Source organism: Petromyzon marinus, unplaced genomic scaffold (assembly GCF_048934315.1).
Source record: "Petromyzon marinus isolate PM22_M1 ecotype Great Lakes invasive population unplaced genomic scaffold, UKy_Petmar_22M1.pri1.0 PM_G_Scaffold_7, whole genome shotgun sequence".
Classification (NCBI taxonomy): domain Eukaryota; kingdom Metazoa; phylum Chordata; class Hyperoartia; order Petromyzontiformes; family Petromyzontidae; genus Petromyzon; species Petromyzon marinus.
This window is the reverse complement of record NW_027423024.1, coordinates 3,463,452-3,485,452: the sequence shown is the minus strand read 5'-3', so window position 1 is coordinate 3,485,452 and position 22,001 is coordinate 3,463,452. Positions and strand designations below refer to the sequence as shown.

The 22,001-nt window shown below is 41.6% G+C and overlaps 1 protein-coding gene across 2 annotated transcripts; it reads left to right on the top strand.

Annotated features, from left to right (window-relative positions):
• Window positions 1–2,187: 2,187 nt before the first annotated feature.
• Window positions 2,188–13,436, top strand: LOC142920211 (speckle-type POZ protein-like). Of its 2 annotated transcripts, none has more exons than XM_076062695.1 (8): window positions 2,188–2,305; window positions 2,868–2,989; window positions 3,163–3,314; window positions 6,524–6,651; window positions 7,436–7,613; window positions 9,023–9,078; window positions 9,506–9,628; window positions 10,652–13,436. In XM_076062695.1, the coding sequence occupies exons 1-8, from the start codon at window positions 2,228–2,230 to the stop codon at window positions 10,805–10,807; spliced, it is 993 nt and encodes a 330-aa protein (XP_075918810.1). In that variant the 5' UTR covers window positions 2,188–2,227; the 3' UTR covers window positions 10,808–13,436. The 2 variants fall into 2 exon arrangements, with proteins under 2 accessions (XP_075918810.1, XP_075918811.1); XM_076062696.1 differs by lacking the exon at window positions 2,188–2,305 and adding an exon at window positions 2,358–2,445.
• Window positions 13,437–22,001: the final 8,565 nt, after the last annotated feature.

Here is a 22,001-nt window from a genome sequence, read left to right as displayed (position 1 = left end):
AAAGAATTACTCGACGATGGTAGTTATACAAAAATAAAAAGAGATCCCACCAACAGCCTCGTCACACAAACCAACAAAATAATTTCTGATTCAACCGCATTAATTGATCAATCTAAACAGTTTTCGTTGAAACCTTCTGCTGCCAGGCCACCAAGATTATACGGCTTACCAAAAATACATAAAGTTGATACACCTCTTCGTCCCATAGTCTCTACTATCAGCTCCCCCACCTACAAACTAGCTCGTTTTTTGTCTGAAATCCTGCGTCCTTTCACTGGAAAGACCACCTCTGCGGTACAAAATTCTACTCACCTGGTATCAACAATCAAGGGTATTTCCCTGTCCCCAGACGACCTGCTTGTCAGTTTTGATGTAGTTTCCTTATTCACCAAGGTTCCTGTACCTGACACCATTGCAATCATTGAAGACTTGGTTCATCAAGGACTAAACACTGAGGTACCCCCCCTGGTGAGACACTGTTTAACCAATACATACTTCACTTGGAATGGAACTTTCTACAAACAAACTGAGGGCACCCCAATGGGCTCCCCCCTTTCTCCAGTTATAGCTAACATTTTCATGGAGAAATTTGAGACTGACGCCATCCAGACTGCCACTCTGCGCCCAACCTTATGGAAGAGGTACGTGGATGACACTTTTGTCATCTGGCCACATGGCCGGCCTGCTCTAGACCAATTCTTCGACCACATCAATTCCATACACCCAGCCATCAGATTTACCATGGAAGTCGAAATAGATGGCAAGATACCTTTTTTGGATGTCCTAATTAAAAAGAGACCTGATGGTTCAATGAGCCACTCTGTCTACAGGAAAGCTACCCATACGGATGCTTATCTGAAACCGGATTCCCACCACCATCCATCACAGAAGAATTCTCTCATCAAGACTCTGTATCATAGAGCCCAATGCATATCCGACCAGGAACACATAAGCAGTGAACTCAAGCACGTACACCAAGCTCTTAGGGCTAATGGTTACTCCGACTATACAATCCGCAAAACTATCACTCAAACCATGAAGAAGAACCCTCTTGAGGAGCCTTTCAAAACCATCACTTTACCCTACATTGCTGGGATCACAAAAAAGATCTCCAAAATCTTGAATAAACACAAGATCCAGGTCCGTTTCAACACATTACATAAAATCCGTGATCTGGTTCCGTCTGTAAAAGATGTGATTCCGGACATACAATACCCTGGTGTCTACAAACTAAGTTGCCTCTGTGGTAGTAGTTACATTGGAGAAACCAAACGCCATGTCTCGGACCGCATTCGTGAACATAAAGCAGACCTTAAACACGGTAGGACCAACACCTCGGCCGTAGCAGATCATTGTTCTAATTCAGTAGGCTCACATGCCATTGACTTTTCCAAGACGGAGGTTCTTTGTAAGCCATCTGGCTTCCATGAGAGATTCGTTCATGAGGCTATCCACATATACAAGCACAGAGACAATTTCAACCGAGAAGATGGATTCTATCTTAGCAATCATTGGAAAGATTTGATAAATCATTTCAGTTCTTGATTTATTGTTCACGCTTACAGTGGCTTTCAGACAGCATACATTATAAAAAATTTCGTCTCCCCCCTCCTCTTTTCAAAAAAAATAGATGGGCTAGTCCTGGGCAAACTGCCAATCGCTGCGCGTGACGCCAACGTTTTTTTAAATAAATAAATAAATAAATGTGCCGTTTTTAAAATACATTTATGCAAACCGACACACCTGATGATGACCGTTTGAGTTATGGTCGAAACGTCGTGAGAATTTTGTATTGTTTTATATATATTTTGTTATTTTGTTGTTTCTCTTCAACGTGACTTTACCGAAAAAACTAAGAATATGAATTACTGCAGTCACGAAAGCTTTAAATCAAAATTTAATGTCACTTACCTCTTAATGTCGCCTAATGATGTCACTTCCCTGTTAATATCGCCTGATGATGTCACTTCCCTCTTAATATCGCCTGATGATGTCACTTCCCTCTTAATGTCGCCTGATGATGTCACTTCCCTCTTAATGTTGCCTACCGATGTCACTTCCCCTCTCAATGTCACCTGATGATGTCACTTCCGTCTAAATGTCGCCTGATGTCACTTCCTTCTTAATGTCGCCTGATGATGTCACTTCCTGCTTAATGTCACCTCATGATGTCACTTCCCTCTTAATGTCACCTGATGATGTCACTTCCCTCGCATTCAATGCAAACATGTCCAGGGCCCCGAGCCCCCCACCTCCGTCTGAAATGTCCAATGCGCCCATCGCAGAAAGCTGGTGCTACACACAGGTAACTTGTTCCCCTGTGGCCAATCACATTCAACGGGTCTCCGTCTTGTGCCGGTCAAAGTATGCGCATGGCTAATGCATTTAACTTTTACACGTTTTTTGTTCATCGCAAAGCCATCCAAAATGGTTTCATAATTATGTGTAAGTGCAATTATGGATTATCATTTTACAGGCTATTTTTGTACATCAGATTGCAAAGTTCATAGAATTGCACTAACAACATTATACTAGATAATTGTCTCTGATTTTGACTGGTAGTGTATTTTTACAAAAGGGGCAGCAGTTTTTATCAAATAAAAAAAATAAAAAGGCCTTTTATTGCACACTCTAATCTATGACATGTTGAGACTTGTGTTAACGCTGTGCAGTAATGAACATGCAAGGTAATCCCAGAACACTAATAAGACCCTTTCATTTACAGTAATGTTTCTTTCCTTATAGGCAGTTTGTGTTTTTGAGCACAATATTCAGATGTGTGGGTGAAATACTTGAGGGTTTGTCAATGGTCATGTATTTATGGTAATGAATGAGCTTTATAGCTGTTATGTGCTCGTGTATTTCAGGTTAAGGTTGTAAAGTTCTCTTATATGTGGACCATCAACAATTTCAGCTTCTGTCGTGAAGAAATGGGCCAAGTTCTCAAGAGTTCTACATTTTCAGCAGGCACCAATGATACATTGAAATGGTACAGTAAATTCTGGCTATTTTATGACATTAAAAAAAAATCACAATGCTCACGGAGGTGCTTTACTAGAACAATTTTGCATAGTGCATGTTTTAGTTCATACTATATTGTTTTAGCAATGTAGTCTGCGCATACATACACACCTAATATGTCTTGTTTATATGTTCAATCAGGTGCCTACGCATACACCCCAAGGGTCTTGACGAAGAGAGTAAAGATTACCTATCGTTGTACTTGTTATTGGTCAGCTGTCCCAAGAGTGAAGTCTACGCCAAGTTCAAGGTTTCTATTCTTAATGCCAAGGGAGAGGAAACCAAGGCTATGGGTGAAACTACTTGTATTTAAGTATCAATTCACGTCATATGTGTATTTGGTAACAGGATTATATCATAATCAGCCATTATTTATCGACTGCTTGAAACATTGTATAAACCTTACGAACACGATCCCTCATCCTTCACATGAGCTGATCTAATATCTCCTTGTCTACGTTTGACATCGTCTTGGGCATGTACTCTACTTTTCTTCCTATTCGACCACTAGTCTTATCCATCAACCATCCCATTTAGCGATGTGTCCTGTCCAAGCCCAATCTATATTTACAACAGTCAATATGTTGTCTCTAATTTGCCGTTTTGATTTGACCAACGTGTTCCTCTTTCAGTTTCTCACTGTAATTCTCAACATACTTCTCTCCACGCTTTGTGTACTTTTTGGTTTTGTTCCATTTGTCAGTGTTTCTGTTTGTAATCAGTGTTTCATAGTAGGTAATATGCACTAGATTGGAATCTTTCATCCTGTAGCACATTGCAACTTTTCATTATCAAATTCATATTCCAAAAGTGCTCTTGATCCTGTTCCACCTTCAGAAGTTGCCATTATGCATATTTTTTGTGTTTTCCATGATATTGACCCTCCAATAATTATTTTATTTTGCTTAGTGTACCTGGACATTGTCATTCACGGACATTTCTTTTCCTAGTTTTACAATCTTCACCATGTGTTATTCCATTGTAATTTATCAAGTGACGGCTTTATTTTTCTGCTTGCACTCACTGTTTATTACAACTTCATTATTTTTGTTTGTATTCTCATCCATTTTTTTATTCATTTCTGGTGGTTTTACAAAGGTTGGCATTTTCATCCCATTTCACACTTCTCCTTTACCTTGCTTTAGTGGTTCATATTGTTTGTTTTATAATTGCTTTATTACTTTCAGGATACTCTTTCAATGCGCGATAACTATTTTAAGTGATGACATCCATACATTTACTGTGCTTTGCTAAGGCTATTAACATGTTTCTGAGAGTCTAAATCTATCTTTTTGTTTTAAACTTTCATGTTTTTTTCTTATTATTTGCTTTGGTGTTGTCTTTGGTAATGTTAACATGTAACTCACGTCACACAACCATGTTTACAAAGACAAGCATTATTAATACACAAACACATTCAACTAATCCATATGAACTATATATTCATACACTTAAATCCAGGTCTGATTTTCATCTACCTTGAAGTTAAAAGCTAAACTGAACTATTTTTATTTTACCAGGCAAGGCCCACTGAACTACAGTGTGGGAAAAAATATTTGATGCCCTGCTGATTTTGTACGTTTGCCCACTAACAAAGAAATGATCAGTCTATAATTTTAATGGTAGGTTTATTTCAACAGTGAGAGACAGAATAACAACAACAAAATCCAGAAAAACGCATGTCAAAAATTGTATAAATTGATTGGCATTTTAATGAGGGAAATAAGTATTTGACTCCCTCTCAATCAGAAAGATTTCTGGCTCCCAGGTGTCGTTTATACAGGTAACGAGCTGAGATTAGGAGCACACTCTTAAAGGGAGTGCTCCTAATCTCAGCTTACCTGTATAACAGACACCTTTCCACAGAAGCAATCAATCAGATTCCAAACTCTCCACCATGGCCAAGACCAAAGAGCTCTCCAAGGATGTCAGGGACAAGATTGTAGACCTACACAAGGCTGGAATGGGCTACAAGACCATTGCCAAGCAGCTTGGTGAGAAGGTGACAACAGTTGGTGCGATTATTCGCAAATGGAAGAAACACAAAAGAACTGTCAATCTCCCTCGGTTTGGGGCCCCATGCAAGATCTCACCTCGTGGGGTTGCAATGATCATGAGAACGGTGAGGAATCAGCCCAGAACTACACGGGAGGATCTTGTCAATGATCTCAAGGCAGCTGGGACCATAGTCACCAAGAAAACAATTGGTAACACACTACGCCGTGAAGGACTGAAATCCTGCAGCGCCCGCAAGGTCCCCCTGCAAAACAAAGTACATATACATGCCTGTCTGAAGCTTGCCAATGAACATCTGAGTGATTCAGAGGACAACTGGGTGAAAGTGTTGTGGTCAGATGAGACCAAAATGGACCTCTTTGGCATCAACTCAACTCGCCGTGTTTGGAGGAGGAGGAATGCTGCCTATGACCCCAAGAACACCATCCCCACTGTCAAACATGGAGGTGTAAACATTATGCTTTGGGGGTGTTTTTCTGCTAAGGAGACGGGACAACTTCACCGCATCAAAGGGAAAATGGACGGGGTCATGTACCGTCAAATCTTGGGTGAGAACCTCCTTCCCTCAGCCAGGGCATTGAAAATGGGTCATGTATGGGTATCCCAGCATGACAATAACCCAAAACACACGGCCAAGGCAACAAAGGAGTGGCTCAAGAAAAAGCACATTAAGGTCCTGGAGTGGCCTAGCCAGTCTCCAGACCTTAATCCCATAGAAAATATGTGGAGGGAGCTGAAGGTTCGAGTTGCCAAACATCAGCCTCGAAACCTTAATGACTTGGAGAAGATCTGCAAAGAGGAGTGGGACAAAATCCCTCCTGAGATGTGTGCAAACCAGGTGGCCAACTACAAGAAACGTCTGACCTCTGTGATTGCCAACAAGGGTTTTGCCACCAAGTACTAGGTCATGTTTTGCAGAGGGGTCAAATACTTATTTCCCTCATTAAAATGCAAATCAATTTTTGACATGCGTTTTTCTGAATTTTGTTGTTTTTCTGTCTCTCACTGTTCAAATAAACCTACCATTAAAATGATAGACTGATAATTTCTTTGTCAGTGGGCAAACGTACAAAATCAGCAGGGAATCAAATACTTTTTTCCCTCACTGTACATAGCTCTTTTTCAGAAGTGCCCCGGCCACAAACGATAGCTTAACGAGATGGCTTATTGTGTGGAAATGTATAGCAGCCAAATACTCTGGATTTTTATAAATATGGAGGGAAAAACCGGAAGATCTGGATAAAAATACATGCAACCACAAGGAGAACATGCAGATTCCAAATATACAGGCATCAGGGTTGAGATCGAACCCCATGACCTATATACCAGGCGAGGTAGTTGACTGCCACCGTGGCGCAGGGCTTTAGAATACATTGCTGTCTTTACACTTTGAAAATAGAATAACATTTTTTTTTCCTATTACATGAAATTACCACCGTTTATTGTAAGAACTGGTGAGTATTGTTTGAAATCTATTTTTTTACAGAGAGCCCGCGAGCATACCGCTTTTTCCAAGGAAAAGACTGGGGATTTAAAAAATTCATTCGAAGAGATTTTTTGCTTGATGAATCTAATAGCTTGCTTCCAGATAACAAACTGACACTCTTTGGTGAAGTAAGTATGACATGCTGCAGCTAATGTGTAATTTTCTATTTTAGTCATTACAATTGCACAGTTGGAGTCAATATTCTACTTAATTGATGATTGTAATAATTACTTTCCCTGTTCCATACAAGGAAATTGTTAACATGAGTTTTACAAGCACGTTTTTCCTCCACTGGTGCTAGAGTTAACATAGCACAACAATTAAATAATCAAGCGTAATTTTTTTTAGGTTTTCTCCCTCTGGATAGTGTTTATATTTAAACCTTGACATTTTTATAAACTAGAATGTCAGGTATTACATAAAGTGTTTTGTTTAAATGTCGCCACATGAATTCCTTTTCCTATTCTCGGACATCAGCCAGTTTGATGTAAATGTTTCTTGTCCTTAGGGGGGTCCTTTTAATCAGCCAGATTTATATTTTTTACCTTTAAAATACTTTACAAAATACAAGCATTTTTGATAATGAAAGGAAGCACATCAAGAAGGGCTGTTCACTTCCTCTGTTGTTGTGCAGAACCCATAATTAGGGGCCTCACTACCTGTTTAAACTGTTTATACAGTGTAAAATAACTTGACAAAAATATAGAATGAAAATTGATTAATATGAAAAACATTTCACGGACCTCTATTTTGGCATTATTCACAACACTTGTTCTGATATAGGATGTCTGTGCAGATTTGCTTGCTTGATTGAACCAAAGCCTACATCTTCATGCAAAATGTGTAGTTAAGTGAGGATTTGTAAAAAAAATTCATCAAATGCCTTCTCAAAGCTGGTTGATGTCTATGCAGGTTAGTGTGGTGCAGGATTCCGTGAACATTTCTGGTCAATCCAGCATGAGTACATTGATAGTGCCAGATTGCCGGCTGGCAGTTGACTTCGGGGAGATCTGGGACAATTCCCGCTTCACTGACTGCCTGCTTCGTGTTGGTGGCCAGGAGTTTAAAGCACACAAGGCCGTATTGGCAGGTCTGTGCCACAACAAGCAACACATGCGTCGTTTAGTGTACAATAGAACCATATAATTAATGATACTGTAATTAGTTTGGGGTAATCAACTACAGCCATTTCCTGTTTTACACTGAATTTTATTAACTAACACTGGCAAATGCTTACGTCAATTTGTAATGCTTTTTGTTAAAGGATACATCAGTAAATATGTGTAATGAATTCAACTGAGTCACAGACGCACTTCTTCAACCGACACACGGGGTACTACCCCGTAACACATGAACAACCTATGGTGGTGGACCACCAGGCTATCTACACTAATTACACGGGAATTAGCTACGACGGACCGGACCCTGGCCGGGGTCCGGGTCCACGTGTTGGTGACTCTTGTAGGACGTAGATTCTTCAGGATGAACAACAGCAGCCGGTCCCTCTCAGGGACCCGGCTTTTATCCTCTGTGGCGGGGGTGGCTCCGCCCTTGGCCACGACCACCTTCTGGAATCCTCTAGCGGGTTCCCGGCCCTGACACGTGACCACCCCTAGCCCCCACCTGGGGGCCCTGTGTACACTTTACCGGTCACGTGTCCTTCGTGGTCAAGTGCCATGGCCCTTGGTAACCCCATTCCCATGGCCAGCACTCTCACACCCTATCCTGTAGGGGTCGGCACCCCACGCAGAGCGTGGTGCCACTCAGCACTGTCAGACAGCGCTCACCATGCCCCTCTCGGGCCGGTACTGCACCCACATCCACATGGTGCCCGCGATGTTAATACATCGCACGCCGTGCCTCTCTATAGCCGGCATTACACAGTGACATTCGCGATGTCACTACATATATAAATGTAATATTGTATTGTGTGAGAGATGAACATATTTAATTAGCCTGTTGCTAAAGTTTTTATTCCGTTTTTATTTACTTCACTATATCGTTGTTGTGCAGGAATTCATTTTTCACAATGCAGTTATGGTGTAGGTTTTGAGCCTCTAATTTGGACATTTATTTGCGTCCATGTTTGACAAATCTGTAATGGATATGCCATATGAAATAAAATATGGATCTGGATTTTACCTCTTTTGTATCTAGATTATTTAATCTCTAGATATAACATCTAAATGTGTCTGTACCACATTCTGGTGTTTTTCCAATTCACTGTACAGTAAAACCTTGAATTGCGAGTAACTTGGTCTGCAAGTGTTTTGCAAGACGAGCAAATTTTTTTAATAAATATTAATTTGATAAACGAGTGAGGTTTTGCAATACGAGTAGTACGTATACGCTTTGTCTGCCGAGCGTCACGTGATCACAACTGATATACGAGTGCTTTGATATACGAGTGCTTTGGATTACAAACACGTTTCCGGAACAAATTATTCTCGCAATCCAAGGTTTTACTCTATTTGTTAACAGTTGCTTTACCTTTTTCAGGTCGGTCACTTGTTTTTAATGCTATGTTTGAACATGAAATGGAAGAGAGCAAAAAGGTATCTTTAAATGCAATCTTAATACAGCACATTAATACTGTGATCATACATTTCCAAGGTGCATTTGTCACAATGGATCGGTTGATAAGTATCTCTTGAGAGTGCTGTCAAATGTTGAACTATTACCCTAGTAACTCTTTTGGCGCATTGCACATTTATTATCAAAAAGTATTCATTCCGAGGGAATGTTAGATTGTATTTTATAGCTATTTTTTATACAACATTTCACAGAAGGCCATTGCATGTGTGTCAAGAATGGATTTATTACGCGCAATAAATAGTCATCGGCAAGTTGAATACAACTTGAATGGAGCCACTTTACATGTGTTGTGTAGATATAAAGGATGTTTATTTAATTTAATGCTATATTTTCGTCTCCCAATATATGCCGAAGTTAATTTGAATATATTGTGTTGCTACCTTGCAGAATCGAGTGGAGATTAATGATGTGGAGCCTGACGTGTTCAAGGAAATGATGAGTTTTGTCTATACGGGAAGGGCTCCAAACCTGGAGAAGATGGCTGATGAGCTGCTGGCCGCTGCTGACAAGGTTACACGCTTAAAATATTAACATGAGATCGCACCACCTTGTGATGTATCGGTATGCAGTTGTAGGTCGCAAGTGAAATTAAAACAGCATTTAGGTATTTTCTAAAGCCCGTGTCACAAATAATATGAATAGCAAATGTATATGATGTAGACGTTCACATTAGTGCTTTCAGGTTTTGGAATTGATGTCCTGGGAGATGATTGAATTTTCAACAAAAAATATAAATTGTCATGCAATTTCACAATTGAATTGAATGTCAAACTGGTATTAGTCCATGCTAGAGGCTAGTACGTGTGCATTGAAGTGCATTCACATGCAGCATTTTTATCCTAAGTGCAACCATTTGGCTGTGTGTTCTTGTATTGAGGGTTTTTTGTTAATCACATTAACAATTGATACAATTAGTAATAAAATAAAGGGAAGTGTTTTAAAAGATTGTTTGATATGGCATGGCTGTATAGAAATAAATTGGAACAAATATACTTTTATTAAGGAAACGGATATCCTGCTGTTCCTGAAGATCTGCCAGATAATCAGTTAAGAGTCATTACTCTCCCTTCTGGAACATCATATTCAATAGTTCCTAAAGCGATTGTAATGAAATAAGAATACAAATCGTATAAAGTCGCATGTTCAAGCTTTGTTCATTAAAGTTTAATATTCTGCTAGAGTTGAAATATGGTGGCTTGCAGTTGCATTGTTTATCAGCTTAACAACCAAACTCTTTAAGCTCTTGGAAAACAACATCTCACCTCCTTTGTAATTTGCATGACTTTGTAACCAATATAATAAAGTTTAGGACAAGGACCCCTAATTATAGTAGAGATCAATAAATACATGACTTAAAACATAAATATGCTGAAAGGTTGATGCCATGTTTTAAGAAAATTCTCAAACATTTGACTGCTATATACTGCGTTTATAAAGTAGTTCATGGGGTGAGGGAATGTTATACAAGCGAAATAGGTAGAGAAAATAGTGTTCTTAATACTGAAATTGCACTTTGTTTTTACTTTTCTCAAGTATGCATTAGAGAGGTTGAAGGTGATGTGCGAGGAGGCACTATGCACAAACTTGTCGGTGGAAAATGTTGTAGAGACTTTGATCTTGGCCGATTTGCACAGTGCAGAGCAGTTGAAGGCCCGGGCCATTGACTTCATAATAAACAGGCAAGTCTAGTGAGAGTGTGACTGTCACTGAGCTGCGTAACATTGATGATGTTACCTGGCAATTTGCATTACAGTCCCTTTTAATGGAGACTAACCGTTTGCCCCAATCCTTATAGACACTGCTTATTAGGAGCTCGCTTAACCCTGACTTGTACTTGCAGTCATGCGATGGACGTAATGGAGACGGCGGGCTGGAAGTCCATGGTTCTGTCTCGCCCTCACCTGGTTGCGGATGCTTTCCGTGCCTTGGCCACGGCCCAGTCTCCACAGCTGGGACCTCCATGCAAGCGTCTCAAACAGACTTAACGGTGGCAGGCAAAGAACATCTATGACCAGGAAAACTTTGGCTGCACGGTGCGGTTATTTACCTGTGGCCTCCATGCAAACAACCGTGAAGACTTTGCATCAGACTACCAACTTTCCTCTGCTTTGAAAATAATGTTAATTTAAGCAAATATGTTTACTTTCACAAAAAGGTGGCCAAATTCACTTTACCATGTAATATAGTGTTACATCTATACATCTACAACTCTATAAACAAGTATATATGTAGAAAAAGTGGAAAACTACAACCTAATAAACACCACGACATATCCCAATTGAGAGAGTGTAAAATAAAACGTTCGATGTGATTGTCCCTAGGTGGCAGGACAATTTGGTTCAATTGTTTAGTTAAGCAAAAACAGAATGGTCTAAAACCCTGCAATGTCTACCTTAACGTGAAGGATGAGTATTCGTCCAGTGTCTGTGTACTCAAGGTTACAGATAGTGGTATAGGGAACAACCAGTTCTAAAAGATAAGAATGTGCCAAGCCATATAAGGCCTTAATTCAAGAGGTAAACTTTTCAGATTGATTTTTCATTGCACAGACAGCTTATGCATTGACTAGAACAGGAGTACTATGATTGCGCGAGTTTGAAGACTGACAAAGATAATATTGCAGTCGTGTATCCTGCGTATAACAAAGCATGGATGGAGTGCTCGGTGTAAGAAAAGGCAAGGCACAGCATCAATTTGGCCATGTTACGCAGTTGATAACATTTCACTTTTTTGCTCGTATGGGCTTTCATGTATGACCCAAAGGTTTTTGACTTACAACAAAAGTAAATCTTATGTCCATCAATTTAGTAGTTTGTATTCACGGAAACAAGATGTGCTGTTTTCTAAGTTTTGTTTCGTATTATATTGTAATGATTTGTTTTTATTATGAATTTCATCTATTACCAACTCGTAGCATCATGTCAACCCAGAGTTTTACGTGATTGGAAGGACCATAATTTTTGCATCAGCGCTGTTTTACGTAGCCTCTCACTTAAAATTAAGCTTGCATAAGCTTTGAAGGATTACACACATAGATTTGGAAGCACAGATATAATATGAAAGTACAACAAATGAGCAGTGTCATGGATTTGAGTCGATTTTAAGAATATTACAATCTAATGCAATGTGTTGGGATATGAACAAATGCAAACGACGAGAATGTTGGAGTTTTTTTAACGTGTTAAACGTACAAAACAAGTTGGATAATACATGCAAAATTAAGGATAGCCAGTGTTGTAAGCAGTCTATTTATTTTGTTATTTGTTTAATATTTTAGTTTCGTCCTTATATATATATTTGATGCTAAAGATGTATATGGTACATTGCACTCTACCTATTCAATTAAAAACTGATTAGGTGATTCGGGGAAGTTATTTGTTGTCATGGTGAGAGTTAAAGCATTGAAATCTGATTGGGGTTCTAATCTGCAGCAAGTCTATGCTGTCATAAGTGAGTGTGAGTGCGGTGGACTAATTGACCCCTGAAATATATCAGGCAGTTACCGATAATGTACTCTTCAAATTGTTGCCTTGTATGACTTCCGAAATTGAAAACACTTTGCGCCAAATGTAAATGTTTATTGGAAAATGGATATACTGTAACTGCCAAAAAATATATATAATTGCAGAAATAATAATATGGTCTTTGTAAAAAGTGTGTGTTTTGAAAAAGTGTGATTGCATGCAAGACAGTTTTGGGTTCTTCCCACGAGTTTTTTTGCATATTCAGAGATGAAAATATGTTAATTGGTTAAATTAAAAAATTTTGCTACAATTGTAATACAAAAATATAAAATGGAAGCTAGAAATGCGGTATAGTGCCCCAATGTTTGACCTTTTTATCTTTTTCCATTACAGATAATACTGTTTTGGATGTAATATAAATGTTTTGTAAGGCCCTTTTACAATGAATTGTCAGCAGATGATTGGAATTGCAAAATGAACCATTCTTGTATATTACGTGTTTTCTAAATTGATTTGCATTATAAATGGCAATATAAACCCTTTTCATGTGGTAAATATATTACCGTTATCTGATCTCTTCTAGAAATCAGTATTTGGATATAAGAAAAAAAGCTGCTTTTAGCTCTGCACCACTTATTCCACATTTTTTTCATTAAAATTGTTTTTGATGTTAATATTTTCATTCATGACATTTTGCAGTGTTACACTTTTTATTTTCGGTAAAGTCTCGTCGAAAGAAATTACTACACTTTACCCGAAAGAACCAAAGAGTCATTCCTGCAGTCACGAAAGCTTTGAATCTATTTTGCTGTGTATTTAAAAGTTGAAAAAACATGAATGTACCTGGAAATATGTCCAGTTTAAGTTGTCATGTTCTTTACTCTGGGAATGTTACAGATATGTGGATATGTCAAATTTCAATTGACACCCAACAACAACATTTTAACAAGTTGTATTTTGGAGCCTTGCCACTTTTATAGGCATGTTTACCATGTGTTGATAAACAGTTCACTGGAGAATTGTAATGTGTTCACTGTTCATCATTTACAGCGTTTTGTCAACCCACTGCTTAAACGAAGGCCTCACCACACCATGTCGGTCATTCTTCACCCACTGATGTTAACTGTGGCTGGGAATTGAACTGGTTGTTTCGTCAGTTTCCTAGTGCCATCACTCCATTCAATTACATCCTGTTTAATGTGTATAATTATAAGTGGCATTCTTACTCTTTGGTTCTATTCGGTAAAGTCACGTAGGTAAAAAAATTAAAACAACAAAAATCACGACGTTTCGGCCACAACACAAGCGGCCTTCATCAGGTGAAGGGACCAACCTGTCCAGCGGGCAGCGTTGGAGTGAAGAAAGCCAAGCGCTGGTCGCCTCCCTTTAAGCTGTGAGGGGGCAAACAGCAAACGCTCTGACAAAGGAAATTAGCATGAAACGCACCACTGACAAAGTTTGGAATTAGCACAAGATGATAATACACCACCCTGGGAGTTTGAAATACCACTATGCATGTTGTTGTTGCGTTGCAACAACAACATTCATAAATACAAACTGACAATTTCATCCTTGCAGTCACGAAAGCTTCAAATCTAGAAGTCGCATTCTATTTTTGGTGATCATACGTTCAGTATTTTCTGCTGAACTGAGTGTTGGATTTATTCATTTTAAATGTACTTTTTGCTTGGTTACATTTTGCTCAGGTAACAGCTCGCATTTGCGGTAACTGGTGCCATACATCAATGTCTTGTATGGCATTAGACACGTCTGTACGAACAGTGTTTTCATTAGCCTCCATTTATCAGTTAGGGGAACAACTAAGCTCGAAGGGGCAGTACGTGTCGTTCTGGTCACTCAACACGACGTGTACTGTTCACGGACCACTGAGAAAACGCGTTGCAACAACAACATGCATAAATACAAACTGACAATTTCAGCCAGTGCAGCAGCTTTATATAGCATGACCACATCGATTCAAGTTTCACAAACATCTTATTCGTATGTGCAGACGTGTAGCAACTACAATAATGTTTCTTTGAGGTGGTAGAGCCGGATGACTGCGTCAGCTGTAGCAGATTGTATCACTGTAATGCCTCCATTATGTTTGTGAATCGGGCATTGAATTGTTATATGTTCCATGGTTCTGGGTGAGCCCAGTCGCACACTGGAGAGTTTTTTCTATTTTCCTTTTTTGTGCATCGACCGGATGTTGTTTAGGGTAGCCCGTAAGCTTTACGGAAGATTGAAGCCAGGTACCTTTTACATCGGGTCTTTCATGAGGTGTTTGTGTCTTGTGGACTTCATTCGGATTTCCAAGAATCACGTTTGAATGTTGCCTTAAAGCTTTCGTGACTGCAGGAATTCACATTCTTGGGTCTTTCGGTAAAGTCACGTAGATAGGTTTAAATAAAATAACAAAAAAAACTACGACGTTTCGATCACAGCACAAGCAATCGTCATCAGGAGAGCAATCTTATTATCCCTGAGATCAGGGCTAGGCCAGCCCTGAACAAGATCCGTTTACCATTGGGAGAAGTGACAACAGCAGATGTCAGTGTGAAGGCGATCGGTATTACCTTAGTGTCGCGGCATCTCTTCAGAAATGTGAGCGACTTGATCGAGTCGACGGATCTTGTTCAGGGCTGGCCTAGCCCTGATCTCAGAGATAATAAGATTGCTCTCCTGATGACGATTGCTTGTGTTGTGATCGAAACGTTGCAGTTTTTTTTGTTATTTTTTGTTATTTTCTTTGAACCTATCTACGTGACTTTACCGAAAGACCCAAGAATATCACGTTTGAAGTTACATTGTTGAAGGTTAAGCGCGTGGGTCCAAAAAGGCTTGCGCGACTCGAGTGCTGGCGAGGGACTGTATTGAGATCCGAATGGATGGGGAGACGTTCGTTTTTCCACGATTTGCTGTGCTTCCTGGACAGTTGCAGTATTGAGGCAAATGGATGGGGAAGTGATGCGTGGCAACTCGAGAAGCCAGGATTTTGGATCCTGCTTTAAGGTTCAAGTGCCACCGCATTGCATTGTTCAATTGGACATCAACAAGCCGGGTGTGTGCCGAGCTATTTATGGTCCATGCCGTTGCACAGAATACACAAGGACAATGGCTTATACCATAGCACCGGTGATAAATAAGAATTATCAAACAAGAACATGGAACAAAAGCTGAAAAGTATTTAGGAAAAAAGCGTGGAGCGGTGCATGCTGAGAGTTACTCTGGGATGGAAAGAGGAATGCAGATGTACTGACATCGCAGACGTCGCTGTTTAATGCCGGCGCTAGAGGTGCACGGTGTGCGATGTACTCACATCGTGGACACCACGTATATAGTGACATCGTGGATGTCACTGTGTAATGCCGGCCCTAGAGAGGCACGGAGTGCGATGTGCTCACATCGCAGACACCACTTGTATGCGGGTGTCGTGCTGGCCCTAGAGGGGCTCTGTGAGCGCTGAGTCATAGCGCTGAGTGACACCACGCTCAGGTGTGCATTGCCGACTCCTACAGGATGGGATGTGAGAGTGTCAGCCATGGAATCGGGTTACTATAGGCCATGGCACTCTGGTTGACCCCGGAGAACACGTGACTGGTAAAGTCTACACAGGGTCCCCAAGTGGGGGGCTAGGGGTGGTCACGTGTCGGGGCGAGATCCTGCTTGGGGATTCTAGAAGGTGGTCGTGGCCAAGGGTGAGGCCAGCCACGACCACGGAGGATATAAGCTGGGTCCCCAGAGTTGCTGTTGTCATCCTGAAGATCTACATTCGACGTCCGTGAAGAGTCACCAACACGTGGACCTGGACCCAAGCTGGGGTTCTGTCCGTTGTAGCTACTCCCAGTGTAGTTAGTGTAGTTAGCCTGGTGGTCACGTAGCTAGTTACGGTGTAATTAGTGTAGTTAGCCTGGTGGTTACGTAGCTAGTTACGGTGTAATTAGTGTAGTTAGCCTGGTGGTGACGTAGCTAGTTACGGTGTAGTTAGTGTAGTTAGCCTGGTGGTCACGTAGCTAGTTACGGTGTAATTAGTGTAGTTAGCCTGGTGGTCACGTAGCTAGTTACAGTGTAATTAATGTAGTTAGCCTGGTGGTTACGTAGCTAGTTACAGTGTAATTAGTGTAGTTAGCCTGGTGGTGACGTAGCTAGTTACAGTGTAATTAGTGTAGTTAGCCTGGTTACGTAGCTAGTTACGGTGTAATTAGTGTAGTTAGCCTGGTGGTGACGTAGCTAGTTACGGTGTAATTAGTGTAGTTAGCCTGGTGGTTACGTAGTTAGTTACGGTGTAATTAGTGTAGTTAGCCTGGTGGTCACGTAGCTAGTTACAGTGTAATTAGTGTAGTTAGCCTGGTGGTCACGTAGCTAGTTACGGTGTAATTAGTGTAGTTAGCCTGGTGGTCACGTAGCTAGTTACGGTGTAATTAATGTAGTTAGCCTGGTGGTCAGGTAGCTAGTTACGGTGTAATTAGTGTAGTTAGCCTGGTGGTCACGTAGCTAGTTACGGTGTAATTAGTGTAGTTAGCCTGGTGGTGACGTAGCTAGTTACGGTGTAATTAGTGTAGTTAGCCTGGTGGTTACGTAGCTAGTTACGGTGTAATTAGTGTAGTTAGCCTGGTGGTCACTTAGCTAGTTACAGTGTAATTAGTGTAGTTAGCCTGGTGGTCACGTAGCTAGTTACGGTGTAATTAGTGTAGTTAGCCTGGTGGTCACGTAGCTAGTTACGGTGTAATTAGTGTAGTTAGCCTGGTGGTCAGGTAGCTAGTTACGGTGTAATTAGTGTAGTTAGCCTGGTGGTCACGTAGCTAGTTACGGTGTAATTAGTGTAGTTAGCCTGGTGGTCACGTAGCTAGTTACGGTGTAATTAGTGTAGTTAGCCTGGTGGTTACGTAGCTAGTTACGGTGTAATTAGTGTAGTTAGCCTGGTGGTGACGTAGCTAGTTACAGTGTAATTAGCGTAGTTAGCCTGGTTACGTAGCTAGTTACGGTGTAATTAGTGTAGTTAGCCTGGTGGTGACGTAGCTAGTTACGGTGTAATTAGTGTAGTTAGCCTGGTGGTTACGTAGTTAGTTACGGTGTAATTAGTGTAGTTAGCCTGGTGGTCACGTAGCTAGTTACAGTGTAATTAGTGTAGTTAGCCTGGTGGTCACGTAGCTATTTACGGTGTAATTAGTGTAGTTAGCCTGATGGTCACGTAGCTAGTTACGGTGTAATTAATGTAGTTAGCCTGGTGGTCAGGTAGCTAGTTACGGTGTAATTAGTGTAGTTAGCCTGGTGGTCACGTAGCTAGTTACGGTGTAATTAGTGTAGTTAGCCTGGTGGTGACGTAGCTAGTTACGGTGTAATTAGTGTAGTTAGCCTGGTGGTTACGTAGCTAGTTACGGTGTAATTAGTGTAGTTAGCCTGGTGGTCACGTAGCTAGTTACAGTGTAATTAGTGTAGTTAGCCTGGTGGTCACGTAGCTAGTTACGGTGTAATTAGTGTAGTTAGCCTGGTGGTCACGTAGCTAGTTACGGTGTAATTAGTGTAGTTAGCCTGGTGGTCAGGTAGCTAGTTATGGTGTAATTAGTGTAGTTAGCCTGGTGGTCACGTAGCTAGTTACGGTGTAATTAGTGTAGTTAGCCTGGTGGTCACGTAGCTAGTTACAGTGTAATTAGTGTAGTTAGCCTGGTGGTTACGGAGCTAGCGTTATTTATAAATGTGTCGTAACCCTCCACCACCCGACACGGCCAATCAGCAAAAAAAGTGTCACATTGACAAAAGAGTTTCACTACATCAGCCCACCGGTGTGTTGAAGAGTGAATCCACAACATTTACAGTTTGAATACGACGTTTCGCTGGTAATTACATCCAGCATTATCGGGCAATTCGCCAGAATGGTAAAGCCCTCACTTACTCCCGGTCTTAAATAGAGCAGCAGCAGGGTGACGTCTTCATTTAACTCATTCAGGTGCAGTGATTATATAATCGATTGGTGATCAGTGACAGCGCCGTGACTACACGGGACGTCGCGCTTGACTTGAGCAAAAGGCAGACGGCACAAAGAATGAAGACGCACAATGTGACACTGTGAACTTGCGAGACGATTTCGTTTTGAGCGTGCAACAATCACCGCCATTCTGCTGGGTAAAATGTGTAGTACTCTTTGGTTCTATTGGGTAAAGTCACGTAGGTGAAAATAAAATAACAAAAAATCACGACGTTTCGGCCACAACACAAGCGGCCTTCATCAGGTGAAGGGACGAGACTGTCTGGAGGATAGCGCTGACTTTACCCAATAGAACCAAAGAGTATGGATCCTAGCAGTCACGAAAGATTTAAATCTAGAATTAAAATGTGTAGTCCAATCGCTTGGCACTAAACATTTTATTTAAATGTGAAGACATTTGTCGATCCACTGCTGGATAAATTCCTCCACCACGATGTTTCTGCCATGGGGGTTGTTTGACCATCATTCACCACATTGGTCAGTGTGGATTGGTGAAGGACAGGTAGGTGCCCGGAATTAGTTCAGATATCACTCGCTACTGATGTCATCCGTGATCAGTAATCAAACTTGACTCGCTGCTGGGTTCATAGTGCATTGTGCTAACAATTGCACCGCTACTACACCTTAAACATTGAATGTCATCATTGACCACGATCAATCCACAGCTGGATGAAGACCTCCCGGTGCTATCCGTGTACCTGCTTGAGTCCCGAGTGGTTGGGGTCATCTGAGTGCAAGTGGTGTGTGGTTATCCACGTCGGGTGAGTTTCCTCACCAACCTGCATTGACCAGGGTATAATGACTAACGGTCACGTATCTTCCCCACAATTTTAACGCATCTTGATACATTAACCTGAATCTGAAAATTTGAAATATTCATCATTACGAGGAAATAAAACAGGAAGGAGACAGACTTCTAAACATGGATTTCTCTGTTAGATGCAGTCATTTGATGCCACTATTTGTGATGTCTCAGGGAACACGATGTGACAAATCAAGCATACCAGCTTATATGGAAGAATGTCTCGATTCCAGCTCTCAAATCAACAGATAGACACGATGCTTATATAAATAACCACATTGTACAGCTTACCGACCTACCAAGGAGTTGACGCGTTCTTTCGCTGTCTTCTAGTACACAGGTAACTATAGGCTACAACAGGTGTTTCGTAAAGCCAGTAGATACACCTTTCTGCGGCCCACTTTTCACTTCCCACAAAATCAGCAGCCTGCAATACAATGCAGCGATACGGTCCAATTTACACTTCAATGGCGACTAATGGGAGATGCGAATGGACCGTGGAAGACTGGCCCACAAACTTCAGTTTGAGAATGCAGAGGACTGGAGGGAAAAATGCCAAGGAAATCCCGATCGGATACCCCCCCCCCCCCAATCTCTCTCTACGAAGAGTTGACGGCGGGGATTTGAGAGGCGGCAGCAGCAGCAGCAGATGGTGGCCGTACGCTTGTGGCAGCGAAGCCCCGAGTAGCCGTCCCTGCAGGTGCACACGCCAGGGAGCCGCGCAGCGCCCGCCGTTGACGCAGCCATCTCGGCACAGCGCTGTTCGGGGGGCATCGCCAGAGGCGCACGGGAGGAGGAGCCTTTAGCCGTCGGCAGAATCCTTGCATCGGGTAGAGTGGCCCCAGACATCGTCGTCGTCGTCGTTGTCGTCGGCCGCTAAGTGATCGGAGTGGCGATGATGACGCATTGGCGAATGTTCGTGCGTGTGTATGTGGTCACAACAGTGACTTCCTGGGCCTCAATTATGTCGGCTCAGACTTAAATGAGTACCTGGTGTGCTGTGGATACGTCAGCATTGGGGCGACAAAAGCGGCTTTGGGGCCGTCCATAAATGACGTCACGCGATTTTGGACGATTTTTGACCCCCCCCTCGTCATTGTCACAAATGTCTGACCCCCCCCCCCCAAAAAAAAAGATAAAACATGCTTCAAATCGCTTTAAACGATTGTCATTGTAGTGCGTATTTATTGTGCCGCTGCACTCTGATGTTGTAGGAGAAAACATTTATTAACAAGTCTATTTAATTAAGTGGAACGTGTTGTCTATATTTATTTAAAGTTGCGCATTTTGATGTGACGTCACATTGCTCACCCCCCCCCCTCGTCACACATCGTCACAAATGTCTGACCCCCCCCCCCCCCAGGTGCGTGACGTCATTTATGGATGGCCCCTTTGGCGTGGTGTTGGCCACACCACCTACTCGATACAAGACGTACACAAGCTGAAGAATCAGACTGGCGAACGAGAGGCACAATTGAAATAAATACATCGTGACACGGTTGGCATAGATGAGGTGAGAAGGAAAGGAGAGCACCCCATACCTCTGAAGAGTGGCATAACCTTTCCCATCATAGGGGCACAGCTGACAGTAATTCTAGAGGAATGGGATTATATTATTGCTGTCTCTGAGAATCGCACTTCGTGTTTGATCGCTCTCATCGGATAGGGCGACCTGAAACACTGGCGGTGTACTTTCTCACTCTCGCTTGTGTACAATTACGGGTTACCAGAGCACAGAATGCAAGCTCACATTCACTCGGGTAAGATGGGCTGCAAGCACAGTGGCCAGATGTTAACTACCTCGCCTAGTATACAGGAGGTCGTTGGTTCGATCTCGACCCTGACGCCTGCTGCTGTATATTTGGATGTTCTCCCCTTGGTCGTGTGGCTTTTTCTCCGAGTCCTCCGGTTTTTCCCTCCCAATTCAGAAGCATGCGTTTGGAGTATTTGGCTGCTAGAAATTTTCACACAATAAGCCACTTCGTTGAGCTATCATTTGTGGCCAGGTCGCTTCTAAAAAAAAGAGCTTTACAGCTCAGTGGGCCCTGGTAAAATAAAAAAGTTTTAATTTAGTATGAGAGGGCAACATTCTCGTCGGTAATGGCATAAGACAGGAGGCGGCAGTGTATACGTGGTGCATCTGCGTTCGAGGCTTAGCCAATTTTCACAGCCTCAGATCAATCCACTGCTGGATGATGCCTTTCCCCATATTATATGGGTTACTTGACCATACTGCACCACACCGGTCAATGCGGTTTGTTTGAAGGGGTCCAGATATCACTTTCAATTCATGTTATAGTCATTCCCTGTAATCGAACTTACAGTGAGGGAAAAAGTATTTGATCCCCTGCTGATTTTGTACGTTTGCCCACTGACAAAGAAATGATCAGTCTATAATTTTCATGGTAGGTTTATTTGAACAGTGAGAGACAGAATAACAACAACAAAAATCCAGAAAAACGCATGTCAAAAATTTTATAAATTGATTTGCATTTTAATGAGGGAAATAAGTATTTGACCCCTCTGCAAAACATGACTTAGTACTTGGTGGCAAAATCCAGGAGTGTCCCACTTTTGTAGAGGAAACCTTTACAGCAAAATCATCAAACACCCACCACCCCCACCCCA

What these genes read in the sequence shown, in the direction of transcription:
- LOC142920211 (XM_076062695.1), top strand. Translation starts at nt 2,228, where the DNA reads ATGTCCAGGGCCCCGAGCCCCCCACCTCCGTCTGAAATGTCCAATGCG. An exon ending in AACTGACACTCTTTGGTGAA is followed by an intron (nt 6,652 to 7,435) that starts GTAAGTATGACA and finishes ATGTCTATGCAG; the next exon opens with GTTAGTGTGGTGCAGGATTC. An exon ending in TGCTGGCCGCTGCTGACAAG is followed by an intron (nt 9,629 to 10,651) that starts GTTACACGCTTA and finishes ACTTTTCTCAAG; the next exon opens with TATGCATTAGAGAGGTTGAA.